This window comes from Trachurus japonicus, chromosome 21, assembly GCF_045865225.1.
Source record: "Trachurus japonicus isolate A0001 chromosome 21, Traja_1.0".
NCBI classification, from domain to species: Eukaryota; Metazoa; Chordata; class Actinopteri; order Carangiformes; family Carangidae; genus Trachurus; species Trachurus japonicus.
Window position 1 is genome coordinate 36,360,531 of NC_140927.1, and position 23,368 is coordinate 36,383,898.

At 44.5% G+C, this 23,368-nt stretch overlaps 1 protein-coding gene across 1 annotated transcript in view; it reads right to left on the reverse strand.

Moving 5' to 3' along the window:
- Positions 1-23,368, reverse strand: part of ttn.1 (titin, tandem duplicate 1) — a 151,539-nt gene that overhangs the window by 44,413 nt on the left and 83,758 nt on the right. The window contains exons 78-115 of the mRNA XM_085764669.1: positions 22,866-23,180; positions 22,231-22,379; positions 21,541-21,691; positions 20,613-20,894; positions 19,798-20,100; positions 18,386-18,688; positions 17,406-17,687; positions 16,675-16,862; positions 16,117-16,228; positions 15,215-15,517; positions 14,471-14,779; positions 13,652-13,933; positions 13,220-13,519; positions 12,785-13,078; positions 9,728-12,697; positions 9,173-9,493; positions 8,740-9,024; positions 8,348-8,653; positions 8,070-8,233; positions 7,721-7,961; positions 7,202-7,477; positions 6,810-7,109; positions 6,390-6,692; positions 6,002-6,301; positions 5,570-5,857; positions 5,136-5,438; positions 4,662-4,964; positions 4,239-4,544; positions 3,780-4,067; positions 3,410-3,700; positions 3,028-3,315; positions 2,665-2,947; positions 2,202-2,509; positions 1,976-2,080; positions 1,617-1,814; positions 1,226-1,522; positions 527-1,114; positions 107-409 (exon numbers count right to left, since the gene is read on the reverse strand). Coding sequence (XP_085620795.1) covers positions 107-409; positions 527-1,114; positions 1,226-1,522; positions 1,617-1,814; positions 1,976-2,080; positions 2,202-2,509; positions 2,665-2,947; positions 3,028-3,315; positions 3,410-3,700; positions 3,780-4,067; positions 4,239-4,544; positions 4,662-4,964; positions 5,136-5,438; positions 5,570-5,857; positions 6,002-6,301; positions 6,390-6,692; positions 6,810-7,109; positions 7,202-7,477; positions 7,721-7,961; positions 8,070-8,233; positions 8,348-8,653; positions 8,740-9,024; positions 9,173-9,493; positions 9,728-12,697; positions 12,785-13,078; positions 13,220-13,519; positions 13,652-13,933; positions 14,471-14,779; positions 15,215-15,517; positions 16,117-16,228; positions 16,675-16,862; positions 17,406-17,687; positions 18,386-18,688; positions 19,798-20,100; positions 20,613-20,894; positions 21,541-21,691; positions 22,231-22,379; positions 22,866-23,180 — 13,188 coding nt within the window. The remainder of the gene's footprint in view (positions 1-106; positions 410-526; positions 1,115-1,225; positions 1,523-1,616; positions 1,815-1,975; positions 2,081-2,201; positions 2,510-2,664; positions 2,948-3,027; positions 3,316-3,409; positions 3,701-3,779; positions 4,068-4,238; positions 4,545-4,661; positions 4,965-5,135; positions 5,439-5,569; positions 5,858-6,001; positions 6,302-6,389; positions 6,693-6,809; positions 7,110-7,201; positions 7,478-7,720; positions 7,962-8,069; positions 8,234-8,347; positions 8,654-8,739; positions 9,025-9,172; positions 9,494-9,727; positions 12,698-12,784; positions 13,079-13,219; positions 13,520-13,651; positions 13,934-14,470; positions 14,780-15,214; positions 15,518-16,116; positions 16,229-16,674; positions 16,863-17,405; positions 17,688-18,385; positions 18,689-19,797; positions 20,101-20,612; positions 20,895-21,540; positions 21,692-22,230; positions 22,380-22,865; positions 23,181-23,368) is intronic.

Consider the following 23,368-nt stretch of genomic DNA (forward strand, 5'->3'; position numbering starts at 1 on the left):
TTTTAAATAAATACAGCACTCTGTAAAAAGAACATGGTAATTATAAAATACTGCAATATTTGTGTAAAGTAATATTGCTGCTTGCTTTTCGCAGCTTTTTACTCACAAGCGACAACAACTGTTCTGACAGGCATAGATGGTTCACTTGGCTCTCCAAAGCCAGCTTTGTTCTCAGCAACAACGCGGAACTCATACTCCAAACCCTCAGTGAGACCAGTGACCTCATAGCTGAGCTCAGCAATGGTTTTCTTGGAAGCCCTGACCCATCCCATAGCCTTTTTCTCCTTCTTCTCAACACAGTAACCAATGATATCACTTCCTCCATCCTCAGCTGGCCTTCTCCAGGTCACAGTAGCTGAATGTCCATCCACTTTCTCCACCTCTGGTTTGGATGGTGGACCAGGAGGACCTAAACGGAGGAGATATATGAAACCCAGTCAACAATCCTACAGGCTATGAAAAGAAAAAATCAAGTGCAAATGCCTGATGTAAAATGCAATGGAGATCATAAATTAACTATACATACCAAATCTATCAACCATCTTGACTGCCTCAGAGTGAGATGGTTCACTGGCACCATACTGGTTCACAGCAGAGACTCTGAAGAAGTATTCATTTCCCTGGATAAGCTTGTGTGCCACATAGTGACAGTCAACAACCTTCTCTTCCAGGATGGTCCAGAGCAGGCGGCTGGTCTCCCTCTTCTCCAGTGTGTAATATTTTATTGGTGAGCCTCCATCCTCCGTAGGTGCTGTCCATGTCAGAGTAACTTTTTCAGAGGAGATACCACTGCATTCTATTGGCCCAGGAGCACCAGGGACATCCAGAACTTTGACTTTAACAGTTTCCTCCTTTACACCGAAGGGGTTGCTGGCAGTTATGATGTAGTCTCCAGAGTCCTTCCGCCCGGCATATTTGACGGATAGAGTAGAGGAAGTAGCAGTGGTCTCGATATTAACAATGTCGGAGGGTTTAAAGTACTTTCCTCCCTTTGACCAACATGAAGTTGGTGCAGGTTTACCTAAAATGCTTGTGGCAGTAATGACAATGGTATCACCAGCTCGGACAGTCAGGCCCTCCATCACTTGAGCATCAATCAAAATGGTTGGTGAAGCTGTTGGGGAAAAAGAAAATTTACTTCACTGTGTAGTATGCCAAGTTTCTACCTCATAGTTGTATCCTCCGACTGAAAACAGTGATTTAAAATATTTAATATTCATCTCACCATATTCGTCTCTGCAGATGATGGTGTCTGTCTGCTCAGAAGGCGGACTGAGGGCACCAGCAGCATTCTTTGCCCTGATCCTGAACTCATATTTGCAACCCTCCTGCAGATCCGTTACGGTGAACGCTGGATCCACAACATTCACATTGTTAGCCTTAACCCAGATCTTAGATGGCAGATCACGTCTTTCGACAATATAGCCGGTCAGCCTGTGGCCACCATCGAACTCTGGTTCAGTCCATTGCAGGGTGACTGTGCTCCTTGTGATGCTGACCACATCAGGTTTACCAGGGGCATCTAATAATAAAGATTTTCAGAAAGATATGAGTGCAGAACTGTTTCTTTATACCATCAGTATTTTTCAATACTTGCAGCCACTTCCTATACTTACCAATGGGATCCAGGGCCACCCGTGGATCAGTGGGAGCACTTGGTCTGCCAATGCCGGCCAGGTTGATTGCCATGACTCTGAACTCGTACTCCAAGCCTTCAGTAAGCCCAGTCACCTTGTGTTCCTTCATCCTCAAGGCATTTGGGCTTGCCCTCTTCCACAACATACTGTTCCTCTCCTTGAACTCAACATGGTAACCTAAGTGTAATACCAAAGGGCAGGGGATACAGGAAATAACATAAGCTTTTGTCTAGAACTGTAATAGTCATAGATCCATGAAAGCAAAGATGAAATGCATGTTAAATTAATAAATAAAAGTAACATAGCTGGCTGACAATAGGTAGTTCAAGTGACTGCACCTGTGATGGGAGATCCTCCAGTCTTTCTGGGGTCAGACCAGGCCAGATATGCAGAGTCGTGACGCATGCTCATGATCTGAGGAGGAAGAGGTGCATCGGGAACGTCTGTAGAAAAAGAATGATAAAGTGGTCAAGAGAGGCTTAATGTCAAGTTCAATTCTTAAACATCCTTTTCATTATCATTATCTTTCATTGGATACATGACACACAGTAAGTTATCACTTACTGAATGGATGTTTAGCGACTATGGGCTCAGACTTCAGTCCTTCTCCAACGCCATATTTGTTCTCAGCGCAGACTCTGAAGATGTACTCTGTGCCCTCATGGAGACCGGTCACCCTCATGGTGTTGGTCTCCACAGCTGAGGACACGGTCACCCACATGTTGGTGATGGAGTCTCTCTTTTCCAAGATGTAATTGGTGATCTCTGAGCCACCATCATCCTTAGGAGCACCCCACTTCAGGGTAGCACCATCAGCAGTAACATCTTTGAATTTGACAGGTCCAATGGGGATGCCTGGTTTACCGACAACCCTAGAAGGAGACAGAGGAAATAAAACAGTTTTTATCTTTGTTGCTTATTTGATACATGAATGTGACTGAAACAAATATGTTGTGATTGAGAAAAATATCTCAATTTTGTATTACACTTTCTGAAATGAAATGCTCTGGTACAAATTGATTTGTACCTGATGAAGATGGTGGACTCTTTGCTTCCAGCACTGTTCCTTAAGGTGATGGTGTATTTGGACGCATCACTTCTCTGGCAGTCTCTTATCAGGAGGGTGGTGTTTACTGCAGAGGACTCAGCACACACTCGGCCAGTATCTGTCAGGTCTTCTTCATCGCCCTTCTTCCAAGAGACCTTGGGTGTAGGTTTGCCAATGATAGGGATCTTCAGACGGACAGTGCTGCCCTCCTTGGCAATGTAGCACATGTCGGGCAGCTCCCTCAAGTCACAAGTTGGATGAACTACAAAGGGGAGGTACAATTATTTAATTGTCTGTGAACTTGAGCACTAAAACCGTATTTGAATAAATATGGACACTTACTGATCTGGTCCTTGGCTACCACTGTGAGCTCCTTGGCAGCGCTCTCTCCTGTATCATTCACAGCCTTGACTCTGTAGTTGTACTCTCTGCCCTCCACTAGGTCTTTAGCGCTGTACTGCATGTTCTTGGACCTCATTAGCTCCTTGTATTTGTCCTCACCATTGAGAACCTCTAGCACGTAGCAAATGATACGACTGCCTCCATCGGTGAGTGGTTTCTTCCAGGTTAGTGTGCAAGAGTCCTTGGTAACCAACAGGGTCTTGAAGTCCATGACAGGCCCAGGCTCCTCTGCAAATGGCAATCATGAATGCAGTGAATCTAAAATATCACAAAAGCAACAAATAATAAGGCCAAACACTCAGTCTGTTTTTATCACACCCACCTGATGCTCTGACTGAATCGGCTGTCTCGCAGGCCTCTCCAATACCAAGCTCATTGACTGCTGACACTCTGAAGCAGTAGGACCGTCCAGGATTCAGGTCAGGGATTTTGAATGCTGTCTTTGCGCAGTTGTTGGAGACAATGGACCAGGCCTTCCTCTCAGTATCACGCTTCTCCACAACATAGTGGGTGATTTCGTGGCCACCATCAATCAGAGGAGTATCCCAGTAGATGGAAGCATTGTCTTTGGAGGTTTCCTTCACAACCAGGTTGACCGGTGGTCCAGGGGTGTCTAGAGAGATACAACAACTCACTCATTCACAGAACCTCTTCAAATATGAACCACAGCCCTCTAAAAACCCTTTACTCACCAAAAACTTTCACAACGATGGTGTACATCTTCATGCCAGCCGGGCTCTCCAGGTTCAGAATGTATTTGCCAGCATCATATCTGTTGACATTCTCTACCATTACCATGGTGTCAGTGTTGGTGGATTTGATGACAATGCCTTGACGGTCCTTGATGTTGGTGTTCATCTTTGCCCAGATGATCCTGGGAGTGGGACGGCCCTTGATGGTGGCACGCATTCTCAGGACGTTGCCGGCACGCAGCTCCACGACCTCCTTCAGCTCTGCACTCAGCTCTGCCTCAGGGGGAACTACACAAACACATAAGGTATAATCTTACGGTTAGTAAATTAGGGCTTTAAAACTCGCACTAACACTATTTCAGGATTGTATCATCACACCTTGTGATGTCAGTCATATCATATTTCATTTACACTGTCCTTCAGAATACAAATAAATGCAGATTGTGATCAAATACACACCAGTGATGTTCTTTGCAACATGTTTGCCAGGTACTTCAACTGGCTCGCTGAAGCCGACCTTGTTGACGGCAGTGATGCGGCACTGGTACTCGGACTTGTCAATGAGGTTCTGTATGACATAGTTGGTCTCCTGTAGGTTCCTGGGGACATTGCAGCGGATCCAGTCTGCCGTGTCAGTCCTCTTGCACTCAACCAAGTATCCAATGATGGGGCTTCCACCATTGTTGGCAGGGGCAGTCCAGGTGAGGCTGATGGTGCTGTGAGTGGTGTCTGTCACATGAGGATCCACAACTGGTCCAGGAGGAGCTGGGAAAGAGCACATTAATCCAGGTTATATGATGTGTTTCCGTAATGTGCGTGTTTGTGTACTATAACATATAATAAAATAACTGCAGTCAAGTTTTCAGAAGTTATTGGACTCACTGATGGGATTCTGTGCATAGGTGCCAGCAGAGGGCTCGCTTGGTTTGCCAAGCCCTGCAGCATTGACGGCTGTGACTCTGAACTCGTACTCAGTTCCCTCTGTGAGGCCTGTAACATCAAGGGTCCTTTCTGTCAGAGGCTTTCTGTTTAGCTTGGTCCAGTTCATTTCCTTTGCCACTTTCTTTTCCAGCATGTAGCCAAGGATTGTGGACTTTCCATCATCAGAAGGCTCCTTCCAGCTCACTGTCATCTGGTCTTTGGTCACATTTGTAATCACTGGGGCCTCACAAGGGCCAGGGACAGCTGTAAGTGACACAAGAGATACCGTTTTAGTGAGGATGTTGAAAATATAAAATACACTTTCTCATTCACTTCACTGTAGTTATGAACAGAATATATCATGTTGCAGTGAATAGGTTTGAGCACCTATTTGTCTAATGTATGTCTATCCTACATGGCAGAATGCTGACTCACTGAAAGGGTTTTTGGCGATGACAGGGTTTGTGATAAGGTTATCTCCAACTCCCCAGTTGTTTTCGGCACGGATTCGGAACTGGTACTCTCTTCCTTCGATCAGCCTCTCCACATTGAACTCAAGGACTTCACCCTTAAACTTGCCGCAAACCTGGGCCCAATTAGCTCTGCTGGTCTCACGCTTGTCAACAGTATAACTGGTGACGGGGGAACCACCGTCCTTCAGAGGAGGCTCCCAAGACAGCTTGATATTGGTGGCAAATACCTCAAGGAATTTGACACTTGCAGGAGGGCCAGGTACATCTAAAGACATAAACATTAATGGTGCATCAACAAATTAAGCACATGTTGATGGGTTAAGCAGATATGTGAAAACAGCAAATAAATTGTTTAAAATCTGGTAGCTTTTCCAAAAGACACATTGAAATCCTCACCCAGGATGTTGACATTGATCTCTGCAGTCTTGGAGCCACTGGCATTCTCGGCCAGGATGGTGTAGGTCCCTGTGTGATCCTTGGTGACTCCTGTCATCTCTAACTGGAAGTGGTGTCTCTGATGGCTGATGACCTGGCCTTCACCTGACTTTAGGCTATCGTCGCCTTTCTTCCAAGTCACCTTGGGCATGGGCTTACCAAATACCTCAGCCTCCAGGAGTACTGTGGCTCCAGCCTTCACCCTTATACCCTTCTCCATCTTGGCATTGATCTCCACTCTTGGAGGAACTGAGTTGAATGAGGATGAGATAAATGAGTGTTAGACTCTGTGAGATACTCTCACATTTCAAAATGTTTTGGCAGTCAAAGTTAGACACATTAAAACTGCTATCACAGTGATTTTGCTGTAAGAGACTTAAGTGAAACTCTCACCATTCTCAGCACAGACCAAAACTGGGTCTGTGGGTTCTGAAGGTTTGCTTATGTTGACAGCAGTTTTAGCGATGACTCTGAACTGGTACTGCAGGTCTCTCTCCAGGCCAGTAACTGTGTACTCCTCCCTTGGACAATTCTGGCTGCTGGTGTTGCAGCGTATCCAAATGTCTCCTGGCACTCGCATGGACTCAACATAGTAGCCAATGATCTTGCTTCCACCGTCATTCTTGGGACGGGTCCAAACCAAAGTGACAGAGTTCCTTGTGACATCCAGGATCTCAGGTTTACCTGGAGTGTCTGTAACACACATAGATAAATAAGTAGAAGTAATGAAACAAGGCTAAATGAACAAAAGAAATGCTATAATTGCTGGCAACAAACGTACCAATAGGTGTTCTGGCGGTGACAAAGTCGGTCTTCTTGCTTGGTTTACCCTGGCCTGCACGGTTTATGGCAGAGACTCTAAAAGTGTATTCCAGGCCCTCGATTAGGCCAGCGCAAGGGTACTCAGTGGTGCGGACAACTGTGTCATTGGCCTTCACCCACAGCAGGCTGTTCCTCTCCTTACGCTCAATGTAGTAACCTGTGATGGGGCTACCACCATCTGTCTCAGGTGTATCCCAGGCCACAAACATACAGTCCTTGTTGGTCTTATTAATGCGGCAATTGAGGGGCTCACTAGGAACATCTGGTGGCAACAGAAGAGAACAATGAGCACTCTGGAATGATAATTCAAGCCTTGCATCATTTTGCATCTATTGCTCATCAAGGTCTGCACTGGGGACATGTTTTAGTTAAAACTTACCAAACGGGAACTTGGCAACCATCCTGTCAGATTGAATGGGATCTGACACACCATAGCGGTTCTCAGCTCGGATGCGGAATACATACTCCTTCCCAGGAATGAGCTTTCCAAGCCTGCAACCGGTCTTTGGGCAGGAAGAAACAGCCGTTACCCAGTCACCTCTAGTCACATCACATTTCTCCACCACATAATTGGTTATGTTGCTGCCTCCATCCTCCAGTGGTTTGTTCCAAGACAGGGAGCAGGCGTCAGAGTCAATGTCACTGATTACCACAGGGCCCTCAGGAGGACCAGGGATGTCTGAAAAGAAATTGAAAAGTCAGTTGAGTTACTTTCTCCACTGCCGAATCATGTAATGTAAATAACTTGCATGTAAGTGTGGGAATAAAGACCTCTGATGACGATCTTCAGGGCTTGGACCACCTTTGCAGAGCTATTCTCAGCAACGAGGCTGTACTCTCCAGTGTCAGTCCTTGACACATCTTTGATGATAAGGACACACATATTGCCAGACTGGTGCACAGCCAAACGACTGGATGGGACTACTGCGTCTTCGCCTCGCATCCACTTGCAGGTGGGGGCGGGTTTCCCAGAAACCAGTGCTTCCACTCTTAGCTTAGCTCCGGCTCTGGCACTTACTGTCTCTGGCATAACAATCTTTGGTTCCACTGCAAGTAAGGAGAGAAGAGTGTGAGCAGCTACTCATGTAAACTGAGACCCAGCCTTGTGATTACAAAGTGATCATCTTTAGTGCCATAACTCAATATTAAAACACCATACTCTTATCATTAGAATGTATTATATCAAAACTTCACAGCAGTTGAGTGATGATTGTAAGATACTAAAAAAATAAAAGAACTAGAAAATATAACATAATTGATTTGACACATTAATGTAGCATGACAGCTTACACATTTGTTCCTTGATCTCGATTGGCTCCCTCGTCTCAGTGAATAAGCTCATGCCCATGACGTTCTTGGCAGCCACTCTGAACTTGTACCTTTTGCCCTCCTTCAGGCCACTGATGCTGATTGTCAAACCTTTTACTGTGGTGTAAGCATTCCACAACTCCTTTTCAGGCTCTTCCTCCTCTTCCTCCTCTACCGGTGGAGGTGGAGGTGGTGGAGGTGGAGCTTCCTCTCCTTCTGCAACCTGTAGAGAGTTGAATATTGCAGATAAATGATTCATACTTCGAGCTGACTCAATGATAAGAACTGATGTAGAGCATTTTGTTAGAATTTTGTTGATCACGTGACAAACCTCCACAGGTGCAGGAGGCTCTGGAGGAGGTTTGACCTCTATATATTCAATCACATAACCATCAATCTTGGCACCACCATCCCTCATAGGCTTCACCCAGCCGATTGCGGCACTGTTCTTGGTAATCTCAAGAACCTCAATCTTTGGACAGGGATCTGGCTTACCTGAAAAAAAGGGAACCGGACATGTGTGATCAAGTGTTTCTGATGACTGATTAAAAAGAAAACAGACAACTTTAACTGTGGTGTCACACTGCGTAATTATAAGATGATACGTACTGACAGGATCAGAGGCCACATAAGAAGTAGGTGTTACTGTGGGAACTCCAGGACCATATTCATTGACAGCCATGACTCTGAAGTAGTATTCAGTTCCTGAAATCAGACCAGTCACTTTGAAGGGAACCTTGTCCTTGTCTACGTCAGTCTTGACGGTTGCCCAAGTCTTGCGATCAATCTCACGCTTCTCAACAATGTAATGAGTGACTTCTTTGCCACCATTGATATCTGGAGGAGTCCAGGAGAGCATAGCTGATGTCTGTTTGATGTCTGTAGCTTCCAGATTCATAACAGGTCCAGGAGTATCTGTCAATAAAACAAGGCTTGACATTAAGATGTGGTACTTGTATTTTGATTTGATTATTTGATTGTTATTATTAACTATGACTTACCAAGAACCTGGACATTGACAAACACAGCCTTCTCTCCAGCAGTGCTCTGCACAGTCAGGCAGTATTTGCCAGAGTCATTGCGTGTGCTGTCAGGGATGACCAGGAAAGTCATGGTGTCGATAATGTCAACTTTTCCCTTCCTGACGACATTGTCGATTCCCATCCTCCTCCAAGTTACCTTGGGAGGTGGTCGGCCTCTGATGGTAGCACAAAGCCTGATGGGACAGCCGGCTCTCACTGTCAGTCCCTGTTTCAGGTTAGCATCCAAGTCAATCTCTGGTGCCTCTGTTGGAAGAAATGGTGCAAGTTTCAGCTTGATGTCACAAATACAGGTCACCTTTCAGTGTTGATAGGTGTTACACAGGACGGCATCATCACAGACATAACAGGTTAACCTCAGATACCACAAAAGCAATTTATTGTTTTTCCTCACCTAGAATCTCCCTCGGGATCACAGCACTGTCCAGGTTGCAGGGCAGGCTCATGCCCACCTGATTCTGAGCAGACACTCTGAATTCATACACAAGGTTCTCGTCGAGACTTGAGACAGTGAACTCACACACGATCAGCTGAGCTGCAACATTGCACCTCTTCCAACCATCATCTCCTTTCTTAGCAGATCCCTGCACTCTCATCTCCACAACGTAGCCGATGAGTGGAGCTCCACCATCAGATACAGGCTTGGTCCAGCCCAGGGTGACAGTGGATTTGGTGCTGTCCACGACCTTCAAGTTAGTAGGAGGTGCGGGGGGCTCTGTAAGAAGAAAGGTTTGTGAACATCAGGCCCTAGATTTTCTCTTTAGCAAAATAACATGACTTCCATCTATTAAACTTTGTTTAGCAGCAATATTCTGTAGCAGCTACAGTATCAAGTGTGTTAATTATAATAAATAAATATGTATAAAAATATGTATCAATAATTAAAATTAGAAATGTGCAAAAAGAGCAGTTACTACCTGCAATGTAAACATTATTATATGTTACATACCGACTGTGTCTTTGGCAGTGATGGCACGTGATGCCTTGCTTGGATTGCCAATTCCGATTTCATTGACAGCTTTGACTCTGTACTGGTAGTCATGAAGAGGCAAAAGTCCAGTAACTGTGAAACGAGTGGTAGGGACTGGATCTTTGATGACAGGAGACCATCTAACGGCATGCTCCTCCCTCTTCTCCAAAAGATAACCTGTGATTGGCTTGCCTCCATCTCTCTCAGGCTCTGACCACTGCACAGTCATCTCCTCCTTGGAAATCTTGGTGACTTCTGGTGCTTCAGGAGCATCAGGTACGTTGAACTGGGTACCTGCAACAATAGATCCACTCTGGACAGCAGGACCAGGACCCATCTTATTCTCAGCACGAACTCTGAAGATATACTCATTGCCTTCAATAAGGCGGGTTACTTTAGCCTTGTTGGTGATGACAGCATTGGAGTGTACTGACCAGACTCCCCTCTTGGTATCACATTTTTCAATGATGTAGTTGTAGATTTCACAGCCACCATCATCCTCTGGGATTTCCCAGGTCAGATGGCACCTGTCCGTGGTGATGTCGGAGATCTTGAGATCCCTGATGGGGCCAGGTCTGTCCATAACGTTGACCTTGGCATGAGCAGAGCACGTTCCAGCACCATTTGTGGCAGTGATAACATATTTGCCAGTATCAGTGCGCCTGGCTCCGGTAATCAGCAGCTTGGAGAAGTCAGTACCAGATTCAATCTGAAGCCTGGGGCCTTTCCTGATCTCCTCTGTACTTTCATCCTTGGTCCATTTGATGTCAGGCTGGGGTTTGCCCTTTACCATTGCCTCGATAGGAATGGAGTCTCCTGCCTTGACAACAAGGGTTCCATCCAGTTTGATCTTGATCTCAGGCTGCACGAGCAGTTCCTTAACCAGGACTTCCCCTGTGGTCACCCAGTTGCTCTCGCCTCCCTCATTCTTGGTTTGAACTCTAAACTGATAGATCTGGTTTTCGATGCACCTATCAGCCATGAAGTGGGTCTCCTTGATGGCACCCTTATGTAGCCTCTCCCACTCCTCTGCCTCCTTTGGTTTCTTCTCAACGTGATAACCCAGGTTACGACTACCACCATCATAATCTGGCTTCTTCCATTTAAGGAAGCAGAAGGTTTTACCAATCTCAGATATGTGGAAATCAATGGGTTCACCAGGCTTCTCAATGGGATCAACTGCCAGCACAGGTGTCTTGGTCTCAGTGGATGGACCAGCACCAATCTTGTTCTCAGCACTGACCCGGAAGAAGTACTCACAACCCTCGGTAAGAGGAGCCTTTATTAGACGCTTTGTGCAGTCATTGGAGACGACTGTCCAACCTCTCTGGCTGGGCTGACGGCACTCAATAACGTACTGGGTGATCTCAGTACCTCCATTGTCCTCTGGGTTCTCCCAAGACACCATGCAAGAGTTCTTTGTGACGTAAGCCACTTTCAGGTTCTGACAAGGTCCCGGTGTGTCCAGAACATTGACAATTATTGTGGCCTGTGCCTGTCCACTACTGTTCTTGGCAACAATTGCATATTTGCCATAGTCTGACCTGACTGCCTCGTTAATTACCAGTTCACACATCGGGTAGTTGTTGTTCATTTCAGTGCGTTTGTCCCGGGACAAGGCTCTGGCATCCTTGGTCCATGTGATCTCTGGATCTGGTCTGCCTTTCACCCTAGTGATCAAACTGATGATCTGACCTGCTCGGACTGTTAGAGAGTCACGGCAGGACACATCAACAACAACTTCAGGAGGCACCAAGATGTCCTTCGCCAAGATGGTCTGTGGCAGCTCTCTGGGTTCACTGTCTCCAACTTTGTTGGTGGCCCTGATGCGAATTTTGTACTCCATTCCTTCAATGAGGCCTTGCACTCTGTGAGCGCAAATCTTGATGAGGTCCTTGTTAATTCTGTCCCACTGGGCACTTCCTGTCTTCTGAATCTCAACCACATAGCCAAGAATAGGACTGCCTCCATCTCTTGTGGGTTTTGTCCAGCAAATGTCAGCATAGGATTTACTCCAGTCCTTCAGTTTTGGATTGCCAGGGGGTCCAGGTTTGGTGATGGCACGTGTGGCTTTGACGGCGTCGGAGGTGGGAGAAGGCTCACTGACACCAGCAATGTTCTCAGCAAACACTCTGAACTCGTAGGTGTTCCCTTCAAACAGGCCTGAGACTCTGTATCTGAGGTCCAACACAGGAGTTTTGTTGACACGGATCCACTTCCCTGTCATTTCTCTGCGTTCAACCACATAGCCACTGATGGGGCTTCCGCCATCATATTCAGGCAGCTCCCACTGCACTGTCACGGCATTCTCTGTGATATCAGAACATTGAGGCAGGCCGGGGGGACCAGGAGGATTGAACATGTTCTTGGCAACAGTGGGAGGACTCTCAAGTCCAGCACCAATACCAATCTTATTCTCTGCACGGATACGAACAATGTATTCACGACCCTTTTCCAGCCTGGACACTTTGGCCTTGGTGCTGGTGCCACTGGAGCTAACGACAGACCAGGGCTCCCATGGTTTCTTCACATCCTTCTTTTCAACAACATAGTTTGTGATGGGCGTGCCTCCATCATCCTTGGGTGCTCTCCACTGGATCATCATGTAATCTGGGGTCACCTCCAAGATATTGACAGGTCCGATGGGTGGACCTGGAAGATCCAGTACTGTGACATGCAGGGCGACAGTCTTGCTGCCTGAAGGGTTAGACACAGTGAGGATGTACTCCCCAGTGTCTCCTCTCTTGCACTCAGGGATACTGAGAGTGGTTGAGGATCCAGCAGACTCAATGTGATAACGGCCTTCTGATGCAATCTCATTGCCATCTGTCATCCACTTGGCAGTGGGAATGGGAATGCCTGTCATCTTTGCAGGAAGGATAATAGTGCTGCCAGCTTTGACAACAAGACCTTCAATAAGCTTAACATCAACTTCAATAGCTGGTGGCACTGAAAGACAAAAAGAGCAACAATATTAGAGTGACAGAAGCACCACTGGCAATAAACAACTCCACAAGAACCAAGAATGTGTCTTACATGTCTTCTCCTGGCAGGTGATGGGAACGCTGGTGTCAGGACGGCTCACACCAATGGCGTTCTGTGACTTCACTCTAAAGCGGTAAGTCTTGCCTTCCACCAGGCCGGTGACGTGGGCGTGGTTATTGCTCACAGTCTTGAAGGTGACCCAGTCAGTCTGGCCCTCCTCTTGGTGCTCCACAATGAAGCCGGTGATTTCACTTCCACCAGTGCGGTCAGGCCACTCCCATGCCAACCACACCTCTGTCTTGTCTGCATCGGTGTGGTGCAGGTTCTTGGGTGGGCCAGGAGGATCTGATAGCATCAAGAAGGAATCATTAATAATCAATTAGCACTGGATAATGAGGAACAATTGATAATGTGTCATTTAAACGACTCCCAGTATTTGCATTTGAGTAGAAACACTCCCATGAGGTGAGAATGCGTTTTACTCACAGAGGGGATCAATGGCCTTGATGGGTGTCTTGGTCATCACAAAGTCACTTCTGCCAAACTGGTTCTCAGCAGCCACCCTGAACAGGTACTGGATTCCTTCCATCAGGTACATGGCCATCAGACTCAGCTTCTTATTGCTTGCAGAGACAGGAACCCACTGCTCTGCAGCCACGTCCTTCTTCTGCACAATGTAGTGAGAGATGACAGCACCACCATTGTCTTCAGGAGCCTTCCATGTGAGGTAGGCAGACTCGCTGGTGATCTCAGAGACCGCCAAGTCTCTGGGGGGAGAAGGCTTATCTGGTGGAAACAAAAGTGGATGAGTAAAATTCACAGTATTGTAGGGTTATTGTAGGGTTGTAAATTCTGATATATTCTTCTCAGAGGTGAGGCAAACAAACTATTGTTTGAGTTGGTGGACATTTTACTTACTCAGCACAAGCACAGCAACAGTGGCAGATTTCTTTCCAGCAGTGTTCTCCACAGTGAGGGTGAAGTTGCCTGAGTCTGCACGAACACACTTAGGAATGAAGACTTTGGTGCCGGCGGCAGTGACGGCAACGGTGCAGTGAGAAGGAACGTCTCCATCGTTCTTCTTCCAGCTAACGGTGGGTGTGGGCACACCCTTAATCGTGGCACTCAAGGTGATGTCAGTGCCCAACATTGCCAGGTGGTCACGTGCCATGTTGGCGTCCAGCAAAAGCTCTGGTGCCTCTGTGGACACACATGGGACCAGATTACCACACTGAGCAGATTATTAAAGCCAAACACCATCTATCTATCTGTCTATCTGTCTATCTGTCTATCTATCTATCTATCTATCTATCTATCTATCTATCTATCTATCTATCTATCTATCTATCTATCTATCTATCTATCTATCTATCTGTTTTTGGTTCGATTGTTTTTTTGTTTTGTTTTTTCTCTCTCTTTATCTCTTTTCTCATTCGTTTTGGTGAAAAGGGTAGGCATAATAAGCATGAGCTTCAGCCTACACCTTTTCGATTAGCACTCCTCATTGTATTATGTATTTGTGTATATTAAGTAAATTCCATCTGTTGAGAAGGGGGGGAGATGAAATGCTAATCGAATAAACTGAACTGAACTGAACTGTCTATCTATCTATCTATCTATCTATCTATCTATCTATCTATCTATCTATCTATCTATCTATCTATCTATCTATCTATCTATCTATCTATCTATCTATCTATCTATCCATTTAAAAACAGTAGAAGTACAAGTCATTACCCAGTCTGTCGTGGACTTTGATGTTCTGTTTGACGTAGGACGGGTCAGATCTGCCGGCAGCGTTGACAGTGAAGATCCTGAAGGTGTACTCTTGTCCATCAGTCAGGCCCGTCACCACGTAATGGAGGTCAGGGCACTGCTCTGGAGTCTCGTTGGCCTGAGTCCACTCCACAGCGCCGGGCTTCTGGTACTCAACGATGTAGCCAAAGATTCGGCCTTTGCCGTCGTGGCGAGGCATCTGCCACTTCAGGCTGACGGTGTCCTTGGTCTTGTCATAGGCCTCAGGGGTGACTGGGGGGCTGGGCCGCACTGTGAGGATAGAGTATCGAGACTATAGTCAGTTACTTGGCCACTCTGAAATTTAATCTGGTGACCTGAGTGATAAAGACAGTCACAGATCATATTTATCATTATATTTGACCCCAATAAAAACAATAAATTATAACGTCAGTTGTACAGCATCTTCTACTGCAACCTGTGCATTTTCAGTGAAATTACAAAGCTATGCTAATACTTCATTTTGAATCTAGTCTACATTATCAAATACCCCATCTCATCCCATCCATCTGATACCTTTTATTTTTGCCTGATAAAACGGAGTAAAAGGTACAAATAGTAAAATAAAATATTAATACTTCATGTGAATTTAATTTCCTGGTCATTTGGAAACAAACTGCTGAATGATATAATATAATGATAGTAATAGTAATAATGATAATGAAAATGAAACTTTGTTATACTGACCAATAGGATCTTTTGCAAGAATGGGTTTGGAGGGTTCACTGGGGTCTCCGGTTCCCAGCTCGTTCTCAGCCATCACCCTGAACTCGTACTGGCAGCCCTCCACGAGGTCCTGGACTCGGTACTGAGTGGCCGGGTACAGCGGGTCTCTGGTGACTCTGGACCACCTCTTGGCCGTGGGCTCCTTCTTCTCCAGGATGTAGTTGGTGATGGGCTTCCCACCGTCACGAGGGCGGTTCCACAGCACCAGGGCGTTGGTGCCGTACACCTCCCTGACTGTGGGCATCTCAGGGGCCTCGGGGACTCCTGCAGAAGGGGAAAACCTGGTTATCTAAACCCTTTCAGAATCCACCTCTGTTAAGTACAGGAAATATTTGGTAACACTTTACTTGAATAGGTATTCATAAGATTGACATAACACTGTCATAACCATGACATAACAGCTGTCATAAACATCAATGAATACTTATAACAGCTGTGGTTAAGTGTCATTCGGTAAGTTATGTCACTTTTGATGCAAAGTTGACATTATTTGAGATGTTTTTGTTCTGACAACTTGACATAATTTTTAAAGTTTGGCAATTAGGTCTGCTATGACAGTTTAAATGGACCCCAGGAAGACTAGCGGCGTTCTAGAGCGCAGCTAATGGGGATCCTAACAAATAAAACAAATAAAACAAATTGTCTTTATGTCAAGTTGTCAGAACAAAAACATCTCAAATAATGTCAACTTTGCATCAAAAGTGACATAACTTACCGAATGACACTTAACCACAGCTGTCATAAGTATTCATTGATGTTTATGACAGCTGTTATGTCAATCTGATGAATACCTATTCAAGTAAAGTGTTACGAAATATGTAGTCAAATGAGTAGATGTGTTTGAATGTGTGAGTAGAGCGTACTGAAGAGATCCTTGGCTCTCATTTCCTCAGACTCCAGTGGGTCGCTGATGCCATACATGTTCTCAGCAGAGATTCTCATGATGTACTCTCTGCCTTCGGTCAGCTTGGGGATCTGGGAGGAAACAAATAAGCTGACAACTTTCTCCAACAAAACACTTCTGAAGATCTGACGCAGCAACAGCTGACTGAACTCAAACTAAACTCATCCAAACTACACTGCAAAAACTCTACATCTTACCAAGATTATTTGTCTTATTTCTAGACAAAACAAATCTCATTCTACTTCAAATAAGACTCATCACATTAAAAGTAGCTTGTTTTTAGACACTTTTTACTTCTTTCAAGCAGATTTTCACTTGAAATAAGTAGAAAAAACTTGCTTTCACTGGCAGATTTTTCTACTTTTTTTAAGTGAAAATTAGTTTGAAACAAGTGAAAATGATCTAAAAACAAGTTCATTGTTAGGTGATGAATCTTATTTTAAGTGAAAAGAGGTTAGTTTTGACTAGAAATTAGACAAATATTCTTGGAAAGTTTTTGCAGTGTATCTGGACCCACCTTGCATGTGGTCTTGGTTGTGGCTGATGTCACTGTGGTCCAGAGGTCTCTGTTGGTGTCTCTCATCTCGATGATGTAGTTGGACACGTCCACACCGCCACTATCCAGAGGAGGCTTCCAGGAGATCACCATGTACTCCCTGTGCACCTCGTCGAACACGACCGGGCCGACTGGAGGAGTTGGACGGTCTGTAGGGGGGAGGGTGTGAGAGAGAAGAACAGTTACTTCTGCTCTTTGACTTCAAGTCGTCTATTACACTGCAAAAATTCAAAATCTTACCAAGAATATTTGTCTTATTTCTAGTCAAAATGTCATTTCTAGTCAAAATAAATCGAATTATACTTTACATAAGACTCATCACATTTAAAAAGTAACTTGTTTTTAGACACTTTTTACTTTTTTCAAGCAAATTTTCAACTTTAAATATTACATATTATTACAAGCACAAAAAACTTGCTTTCACTGGCAGATTTTTCTATTTATTTCAAGTGAAAATTATTATTTTATTTCAAGTGGATTTTTATGTGATGATGAGTCTTATTTTAAGTGGAAAGAGTTTAGTTTTGACTAGAAATGAGACATTTTGACAAGAAATAAGTCAAATATTCTTGGAAAGATTTTGAGTTTTTGCAGTGTTGCTGTTCTACATCAGTCATTTAGTCGCTGCAGCTTCACTGTGTCTTCTCCTGATAACATCAATTCATATGAAACACAACAGTCCGTCTTCGTACCGACAACTATGATGTTGCAGACTCCCTTCCTGGACCCGGTGCTGTTCTCCACCACCACCACGTATCTGCCGCTGTGCTCGCGCTCGGCCTTCATCAGGCCCAGCGACATGGTGGTCAGCGTGTTCTTGAACATGACGTGTTTGTCGGCCTTCAGCTCGTTGTCGTCTCTGTACCACATGATGGATGGAGAGGGTTTGCCGGTGTAGCGGCCCTGCAGCAGGCAGCTCTCGCCCACGCGGATGATGATCTTATCGCGGAAGTCGAGCTCGATGGTCGGTGGCTCTGCGGGTGCAGAAAATAAAGACACATTAGATGAAATGACACACAAAAAAATAGATTCTGACTGTTTCCATTTCTGATTCTACTGTGATAAAGCATATACTGTTTTTAACTAGGCTTGGTACATGAACAAATTATGGCTGAGATGTCATTTCTACGTCTACACTGGAAACAAAAGAATAAAGGCCTGGTACTGCAAAAACTCTACATCTTTCCAAGAATATTTGTCTTATTTCTTGTCAAAACTAATCTCTTTCCACTTTAGATAAGACTCATCACCTAAAAAGTAACTTGTTTTTAGATCATTTTCACTTGTTTCAAACTAATTTTCAATTGAAATAAGTAGAAAAATCTGCCAGTGAAAGCAAGTTTTTTGTGCTTGTTATAAGAAAGAAAAACTTGATCCACTGTCAAATTTGCTTGAAAAAAATTGTGTATAAAAACAAGCTACTTTTTAAAATGTGATGAGTCTTATTTTATGTATAATTAGATTTATTTTGACTAGAAATGACATTTTGACTAGAAATAAGACAAATATTCTTGGTAAGATTTAGAGTTTTTGCAGTGGGAAACACTGTATATACCAGGCCTTTTCCTGTTCCTCATTCTCTTTCTCTACCTGACTGTTTCTGTGAGTAAAACATCTCTATCCCACTGAAAGACAGCAGCCAGCTTGTTGTGGTGATGCGTGCTCTGCTCACCCAGTTCATCCTTGCAGGTGATTGGTTTGGTGGAGAAGGACGGTTTGCTGGGTCCGACCTCGTTGACGGCGATGACCCTGAACTCGTAGGTGTCCCCCTCTCTCAGACCGTCGTAGGTGTACTTCCTGTCCATCAGCTTCTCCTTGGTCAGTCTGGTGTACTTGTCTTTGCCGATCATACGTGCCTCCAGGATGTACATGATGATCTCCGAGCCGCCGTCGAACTTGGGGGCCTTCCAGGTGACGCTGATCAAGTCCTTGGTGACTCTGGTGACCTCCAGCTCCTCCGGGCGGTCCGGCACACCTGACACAAAGAGAAAGTGTTTCCATTTAATGGTATAAAAAGAAAAACAAAGGAAAATCCTAGCTAGTCCTGTCTTCCTCTTGATAGACTTTGACCTCCAAAGGTCAGTGGTCTCACTGTTTGGTTACATTTCACATAGATAATATCACTAGCAAACTTAGACAAAGGATTGGCTTCTTTTTCAGAAAGAAATCTATTTTCCCTATGATCTGCAGAAAGAGGATTGTTGAAGCTGTCTTTATGCCAGTGTTGGACTATGGTGATAAAAAGATGTGGTCTATCATTCTGCTCTTAGATTCATTACCGGCGATAGTTATAGCACTCATCATTGTTAATCTGTACACAAAAGTAGGTTGGTCTTCCGTGTCATCTCTTCATCTTTAAAGCCAAAAACTCCCACCGTACATTACAACACTGTTAGATTTAAATCAAGGTTCATATTCAACTGGCTTCAACATTATAAAAAATATCATCTCAAACCTCTTTACCACAGTCTGGAACTGTTTTTAAATGTTGTAATGAATCAGATGTATTTAACTTTTGTAACTGTGTTTTATCCTATGTCCTATATGTGACTTGTGCTGTGCGTTGTGTTTCGCTTTGAATATCGCTGTGATCTCGACAACATTGCAAATGAGGGTAAAACCTCACACTGCAAAAACCCCAAATCTTTCCAAGAATATTTGTCTTATTTCTTGTCAAAATGTCTAATTTTTACTCAAAACTAACCTATTTCCACTTAAAATAAGACTCATCACCTAAAAATGAACTTGTTTTTAGATCATTTTCACTTGATTCAAACTAATTTTCACTTGAAATAAGTAGAAAAATCTGCCAGTGAAAGCAAGTTTTTTGTGTTTGTAATAAGAAAGAAAAACTTGCTCCACTATCAGATTTTTCTACTTATTTCAAGTGAAAATCAGCTTGAAAGAAGTAAAAAGTGTCTAAAAACAAGCTGCTTTTTATGTGATGAGTCTTATTTTAAGCATAATGAGATTGTTTCGACTAGAAATAAGACAAATGTTCTTGGTAAGATTTTGAGTTTTTGCAGTGCAATGTCCTTTGGAGAATAAATAAAGGTTTGAATGAATGAATGAAAGTGAACTCACTGATGGGCTCCTTGACCACGAGTTCGCACGCGGTCTGCATGAAGGGCCCCAGGCCGATGGCGTTCTCGGCGGCCACCCTGAAGAAGTAGGACTTTCCGATGGTGAGTCCGTGGACCACGGCGTTCTGTCTGCTGGCGGTGAAGGAGACCGAGGTCCAGGCCTTCCGCTCCGCCTCGCGCTTCTCCACCAGGTAGTTGCTGATGGGAGAGCCGCCGTCGTTCTCGGGGAAGAACCAGTTGAGCTTGCAGGAGTCGCTGCTCAGGTTCTCGGCGGTGAAGGGGATCCCGACGGGTCCGGGGACGTCTAAAGGGACAACACAACCGGGTTTAGTAGAAAGAAATGACATATTTTAAACTGATCTCATTTGTCTACACTGCAAAAATTCAAAATCTTACCAAGAATATTTGTCTTATTTCTAGTCAATATAATCTAATTCTACTTAAAATAAGACTCATCACATTAAAAGCAGCTTGTTTTTAGACACTTTTTTAATTTTTTCAAGCAAATTTTCCACTTTAAATAAGTAGAAAAATCTGATAGTGGAGAAAGTTTTTCTTTCTTATTACAAACACAAAAAACTTGCTTTCACTATCAGATTTTTCTACTTATTTCAAGTGAAAATTAGTTTGAAACAAGTGAAAATGATCTAAAAACAAGTTCATTTTTATGTGATGAGTCTTATTTTAAGTGGAAAGAGATTAGTTTTGACTAGAAATGAGACATTTTGACAAGAAATAAGACAAATATTCTTGGAAAGATTCTGAGTGTTTGCAGTCTAAAGACCATTATTTATCTTTCTGACAACAATATCTCACCCAGAACTTCCACTGTGATGTTCTTGGTCTTCTCCCCTCCGGCGTTCTTGGCGGTCAGAGTGTAGACGCCCAGGTGTTTCCGGGCGCAGGGTTTGATGACCAGAGAGGAGCTGATGGCCGTGGTCTCCACCTGAGCCTCGGGCGGCAGAGCGGCTCCGTCTCTGCTCCACGTCACCTCGGGAGCCGGCTGGCCCGACACGTAGGCGATGATGCGGATCACACCGCCCGCATGGACCACCATCCTCTCCTTCACAGAGGCATCCAGATCCACCTCGGGGGCAACTGAAAGACAGGAAGAACCTCAATATTACTGTCTGCTCATTCAAAAGAGACTAGACTGATGGATGGTGGCCGCAATATTTTTTTTCGTAGGATAGGTCCGGGAAAGTCCCGCCTTTCCCGCCGTTCCCGCCTCTGATTGGCTAGATGGGCTCCATTTTCGACTCTGATTGGCTAGAAGGGCTTTCACCTGATTGGTTGTTTGTTTTGGTTGTGAAACGCAGGCTGTCGACAAAGTGTGATAAGTGCCTAGATCTACCTGGACTCTCTCTACTTATCTGGCCTGTCTAGCCTCTACCTGGTCTTTTTACTAAACTTAACCAACTCCTTTCTTCATTGCCTAAACCCAACCAATGGCACAATTACACTTCTCTCAAACTCAAAATGTAAACTTGGAATATAAATTTAAAAACTAAATTTTTCGGAATGTGAAACCAGCGGGGATCGAACTCGGATTCACCACGTCGCAGGCGAAAACGCAAACCGCTTCGCCTTCAGTTTGTGTATATTTTAGTTTACTACAGTACTAGGAGAGCTCATCCAGCCAATCAGAGGCGGGGAAGGCGGCACTTTCCCAGACCTATCCTACGAAAAAAAATATTGGGATGGTGGCCACAGGAAGGAATAAAGAAGTTTCAGAAGGACTTACTGGTTCTGTCTTTGACCTCCAGCACCTCTGGGACTTCGCCCGGTTCGCTGTTTCCGGCAGCGTTGAAGGCGAGAACCCTGAACCGGTACTTGCCACCGGTCTTCAGACCAGTGATCACGAAGCGGGTGCCACGGATCTCGATCTCCTTGGCCTGAAAAACACAAACGCTCAGGTTCCTCTCCAGCAGATCTCTCTCTAAAACCACGTTTTGTTTCTGAGTCAGCAACAATGTCAAAGATCCACTGTGAGGGAGACTAAGACTTGTTGGTTAATAACAAACTGACCGTTTGATTCAAAACCCTGTCATCTCTCACAAAAAATACCAAATTGAAAAATGTATTTATTTATTGTGTTGTGATATCGTTTTAAAACAACATAACACCATATATATCTCTAGAATGTAACAACTTCCTGGTCATGAGAATGACCGCATATGGCCGAAATAGGTCAAAGTGACCATATTTTCTTTGCCTTTTGTGTGATTTACTTAAAAAACATTTTGAATTAAAATACAGACACTTTTAGGAAAAGTCAGGTAACAGCAAGATGGTATGTTTTTTTTCAACAAAGTTATTGCACATATAGATGTCAAAAAGGTCAAAATGACCGCCGTGGCCGTTCTAGTGTTAAAATAATATTGGAAGACATGTATTGTGTAGGGTAAGTGGATATCGGGACGCTTCCCCTCACCTTGACCCAGGCCTCGGTGCCTTCCTCCTTGTACTCCACCCAGTAGCCCATGATCTTGGAGCCTCCGTCTTTCAGAGGAGGAATCCATTCCAGGTCCACGGTGGACTTGGTCCAATCAGAAACCTTGGGGGTCGGAGGAGAAGGCGGCGCTACAGGAGAGAAAGACAAGCAGTCAACTTCGTGCTCTGTGTCTCTACACTGCAAAAACTCAAAATCTCTCCAAGAATATGTGTCTTATTTCTTGTCAAAATGTCTCATTTCTAGTCAAAACTAATCTCTTTCCACTTAAAATAAGACTCATCACCTAAAAATGAACTTGTTTTTAGATCATTTTCACTTGTTTCAAACAAATTTTCACTTGAAATAAGTAGAACAAGTTTTTTGTGCTTGTAATAAGGAAGAAAAACTTGCTCCACTATCAGATTTTTCTACTTATTTCAAGTGAAAATCTGCTTGAAAGAAGTAAAAAGTGTCTAAAAACAAGCTGCTTTTTATGTGATGAGTCTTATTTTAAGAAGAATGAGATTTATTTTGACTAGAAATAAGACAAATATTCTTGGTAAGGTTAGGTATTGATTAGGTTTTTGCAGTGTTTAAATGATAAACTGTGTGTGATTTCAGGATTTGAGTCTCACAGATGGGGTCTCTGGCGAAGACGGGGTCCGTGGGGGGGCTGGCGAGGCCGGGTCCGGCGGCGTTGATGGCGTAGACTCTGAACAGGTACTGGGAGCCCTCGATGAGGCCGCTCACCACGAAGGACTCGCCCACGCCCATGGGCCGGATGGGGTCTCGGGTGACGCGGGTCCAGCGCTTGCCCGTGGTCTCTTTGCGCTCCAGCCAGTAGCCGGTGATGGGCGTGCCGCCGTCGTCCTCGGGCTCCTCCCAGTTCACCGTCATGGAGTCCATGGTGATGCTGGTGACCGTCGGCTTCTCACACTGACCGGGGACGGCTGCAGAGAGAACGGACAGGACAGGACAGGAAGTGTCAGAAGGTTTGAGAAGCAACTGACCTGAGCCCGCTACACACAAGCTCTCAGTCAGCAGCTTAATGCACAGCAGTGTGTAGGATGTAGGTTTACGTATAAATGCTGTATGAATTTGAATGAATGAATGAATGAATGAATGAATTTATATTTAT